Below are 4,540 nucleotides of genomic sequence, written 5' to 3' on the forward strand. Positions count from 1 at the left end.
CATTTTGAGAAGCATGCTTCGGCAGTTGGGGGAAAAGAAAAAAAATGGATAATAACATGTAGGTCCTGAAAGTGGACATAAATTTTAAACTCCCTTTTTCAAGCTGCTCTGCTATTTCTCTAAGAGAAATAGGTGTGCCAAATTATTGGGTCTTGTATTGTTTCTTTTTGTTTGCGGGCGGGTTCCTTAAGTCCTGGCGTCTGAGAGCATGCTTGGGAATCTGAAAACAACAAAGATAAAAAGAGAGATAATAGCATGGTTGGTCCCGAAGGTGAATTTAAATTTTGACCTCCATTTTTCAAGGTGCTGCTATTTCACTAAGAGAAATAGATGTGCCAAATCATCTGGTCTCGTAATGCTATGTGTTGGAAACTAAAAGTCTAGTGGATGAGACTGGTCATGAGTGTAGCATATTGAAATGGATTTTTTGCTATACTTGAAAATTTGGTTGCTTACTGGTTTTTTTTCATTTACAAGTCAGATCTGCATTTTCTACTTGGTAGTCCCGAATTGTTGAATGACAGACCTATCATTTTTAACATGCAGAAGTTTGAGCTGAAACGTAGACCATTCCTTCTTCAACTAATGGGAAACTTGCCTGAAGAGGAACTAGAGAGGTCGCATTTGGCAGCGAAACTGAATAGCTATGCAGCAGAGCTTTGCCCTCCAAATATTCAGAAGAAGATTGATGTAAAGATCAACGACATTATTAAAAAAGGGTGGCCAATTTTGAGCAATTTGTAGGTCACCATTGCGGTTAATTTTTTTTTTTTGTTTTTTTTAACGTGTGCACCATTTATTTTCCTAACTTGTTTCTTGAGAACCTTCTGTACAATAGGAAATCGAATTCACCAGCGTTCTTTTCCCGGTCAGGCTTGTCATTTATGTATCCATATTGAAATATCCTATCACATAAAGTCCAAAAATTCTGGTATGCATTGCTGTTAAAAACGCGCTCGTAAGTTATATGTGCCCAATAACCACCAACATTTGTGATCAGTTGAAGTTTGCCTTGGTTACCTTATGTTAACCATCACATGACCACAAGACTGAAACAATTTCCAATGGGCAGTTGTTGATGCAGCAGATTGATTGAAATGGGTCCAAAGAATAACTGGAAACAGAGGCCTCAGAAAATTAGCCGAAATTGAAAACTAATTAGACCACTATGTGGAGCACACCGAGTAAACGAAGTTCATAATCCATACATCATGCATGGCTAATCGCCTAATTGTCGCCGAAAAATGCTTGAAAACCATCTGAAAGTTGAAAGCTTTGAAGCTCTGAGTTTAAAGGCGCACTTGTTTGCCTCCATGATGTAGCTCGCAGTCGGAATTATGATCGGGAAAATGTCACCTAACACTGTCAGAGACGGCGAGAACCAAAATCTAGTTGGGGTCACAACTTGGGGTACTATGTGATAGTTTCTATAAGTGAGGTATGAAAGTTGAGAACTGATAGTTCCCACCTTATAGAGAAGAAAAAATTAATCCTCAAAACTCGCTACTTTCATCAAAGAATGTAGAAGGATCAAAATTAAAAGTATAGTGATCAAGTTGTCGACCAAGCCATAATTGGGCGACCACATTGATATGCAAAAGCCAGCAATGATGATTAACCTTAACATATCAGAAGCAGTCCTAATCATCCGAATGGGAAACAGAAATACATAAAGTTGACATTTCATAGGAAATCCGAAGTTCCAAATCACAACCACCAAATTCCCATTATAACATGTTATCAAAATAAGTGTTCAAATCCATCTAGTGCTCAATTTCGGTAGTCATTGGCAATAATAATAATAATAATAATAATAATAATAATAATAATAATAAAAAAGCAACAATCCATAGGGTTTCGCTAAACCCTACATACATATATTACTGATAACTTGGCTGCTCAAAAATGAACAAGTTTCACTTCCAACTACTCAACCAGTCCTCAGGATAATATGAACTCCACTGTCTGTATCCACAATTTCACTTATCTCTCCAACCTTGAGAGAGAATGTTGCTTCCTCGAAAGGCTTCTGCATCTGGCCACGGCCAAAAGGGCCTGCAAAAAAAGTTCACCATACATTATCAATGCTATCCATTTATATAAGATGAGGAACTGTTGCCAAGAAATAAAATCATGGAAATACATGCTTGTTCTAGGAACAATCCAGTAATCCTTCTGGCTTTTTAAAACAACAAAACCAACTGATAACTTGTGAGACTAAAAGAAATTGGTTGTGAGAGAAGTCTATTTATGTCATCCAGCTATTACAGAGTTCAGAAACGTAATGTACATAAAGAATTTCAAACTGTTGACCTTTAATTCATATCTCATCAAGTAAAAACTATATGCCCTAAATAAAAGACAGAATGGACTGTTTTCTGTGAAATCTAAAATTTTGTGCCTTGTTTAAGTGTTAGGCACAACCGCACAAGGCTTTGTGGAAGATAGAGGAGAGAGGTGTAATGCTTAGTTTTGTGGTAAGATTGACAGGTCTTTGAGAGACTTCCAAGGAGAGGAATTGTAGGCTATAAATTTTATAGATATCGATCAGGCTTTCCGTTTCTTCTTAACTAGATTTTATGGTTGTTGTTTGATAGCTAAAGCTAAATTGTATTAGCTGCTTTGTGGTTTCTATCAAAACTACAATATATAGTAAAAAGAAGCTTCAATTTACTATAGTCTCCACAGCTAAGTAAATACGGCTATTCCAAATATAAATACCTTGTGTGAACTTGCAAATGTAATACTAAACCATGATTTTTAAAACTTGAGAGTTAAGTAAGGAGCTGACCAAGATCACCACCACGCTTGGCAGAGCTGCAATCAGAGACACGAGTAGCAACTTGGTCAAATGTGGACTTGCCAGAGACAATGTCCTCGCGAAGTGACTTGAGTTGAGTGACAGCTGCATCTCGGGTGGTGTTACTGATAACTAGACCATCTGGATCCTTCCAAGAGGCCTTTCTTCTCGAACCTTGGTGCTTGATCAGTATGTGGGATGCCCTGACCTGATTTGAAGAAGACATTTTCGTCTTTTTGCTCTTAGTGTGTCCCTGCTTTTTGTCTTTGTTAGTGTCCAAACGATCTGCTGAGAGGGAAGAAGCTGCTTTCTTTCTTTTACGGTCGGATGGCTCTATCTTTGCGGCTTTGAGTTTTCTGCATGTGAAAACACAATTTAGAAGGAATCGTTAGTTCATCAAATATCACCAATGGTAAATTACCTAATCTCTTGGAATACAAATCTGAAATGTTATCATCTATCAAGACTGAAGAGTTGTATAACATTCCGTAAACAAAAAAAAGAAGAAAAATTTTGTGCTTCTTGGAGTTAATTTAGAAGGAATCATTAGTTTGTCAAGTAGTTAATATGGGAAGTTACCTAACCACATGGAATACAAATCCCATAGGTTAGCATATATGAAAAACAAATAGTTTTATAACATTCCTTAAAAAAAACACAGAAACTTGTGCTTCTTTGGAATATATAGAAAGCCATTTTCCCCAGAATTGGAAATTTCTAATATCTGAAATAAATTTCAGCAACAATCATATTCCCCAAGGTAATATGTATAAATCAAAAGCCATCAACAAACAGAAATCCAAATATATTCCCCAAGAAAGACAAATTTGTATATGTGTTGCCACCAACAACATTGACTACGATTAGAGTTACGGTTGTGCTCAGCCCTAAACCAATTGGTCTGAAGGAAAGAAACATTCTACACTAGTCCTACAAGTGGCAGATCCAACAATGAATACCTGGGCTAAAAGTTCTTAGTAGATTGAATCAAAAAATTTACATATAACCCGAAAACGAAACGAGAAAACTTTGTTGATTCCAAAGAAACATACACATACTCAGTTAGTAAGCCTTGCTCCTCAAATCTAAGAGAATAAACAACAAATAGACATGCAACATAACACTCAGAAAAAAAAAAAATCTAACCCTACGAGTCACTAAAGCTTCAAACTCAATGATCGATGAATCATCAAACTCGAGCAGATCAGATCAATAAACAGATGAGAATCGCAGCGAAAATTAAACTGATCCCATAAAATTGTCGGCAATCTGAATCCAAATGAAATGGATACTTACAGAGTTGGGGAGATTAGTCGACTCAAGGAAAGAGGAGTGGAGACGCCGACTCTAGCTGTGGATATGCTTACACTACCAGACGTCTTTCTGCTTTATATACTTTCTTTCTCAGGAGTCTGGGCTGGGCTTGGGTCTAATCAGCCCGTGATTAAATCCCCTAAAAGTCAACATTATGTACATTACCCTAAACTCTAAACCCAAACCTGACTTCATATATGTACACCACGTCAATAACGTCGTTAACCGTTATGTCACTATCCATTTCCCTTCCAACTTCCAACAACGGGAGCTGAAGTTTTGGATTGCGAAATCTAACAGCAAAAGTGGTTCCATAAAAAGAAAAATAACAAAGCATAACAAATAGTCATTGATTTTTAATCCATTAATCATTTTACTCGTTTCAAAAATATCACCTAACTCACTCACTTTTAACTTTGTCTCTCA

The 4,540-nt window shown here is 36.8% G+C and overlaps 1 protein-coding gene across 1 annotated transcript; it reads right to left on the reverse strand.

Moving 5' to 3' along the window:
- Positions 1-1,668: 1,668 nt before the first annotated feature.
- Positions 1,669-4,178, reverse strand: LOC101305960 (peptidyl-prolyl cis-trans isomerase Pin1-like). The gene is made up of 3 exons (XM_004303589.1): positions 4,097-4,178; positions 2,792-3,156; positions 1,669-2,055 (listed from the first exon to the last, which is right to left on the reverse strand). Exons 2-3 carry the CDS (start codon positions 3,024-3,026, stop codon positions 1,931-1,933), a joined length of 360 nt encoding a protein of 119 aa, XP_004303637.1. The 5' UTR covers positions 3,027-3,156; positions 4,097-4,178; the 3' UTR covers positions 1,669-1,930.
- Positions 4,179-4,540: the final 362 nt, after the last annotated feature.

The sequence above is a fragment of the Fragaria vesca genome, linkage group LG6, assembly GCF_000184155.1.
Source record: "Fragaria vesca subsp. vesca linkage group LG6, FraVesHawaii_1.0, whole genome shotgun sequence".
NCBI classification, from domain to species: Eukaryota; Viridiplantae; Streptophyta; class Magnoliopsida; order Rosales; family Rosaceae; genus Fragaria; species Fragaria vesca.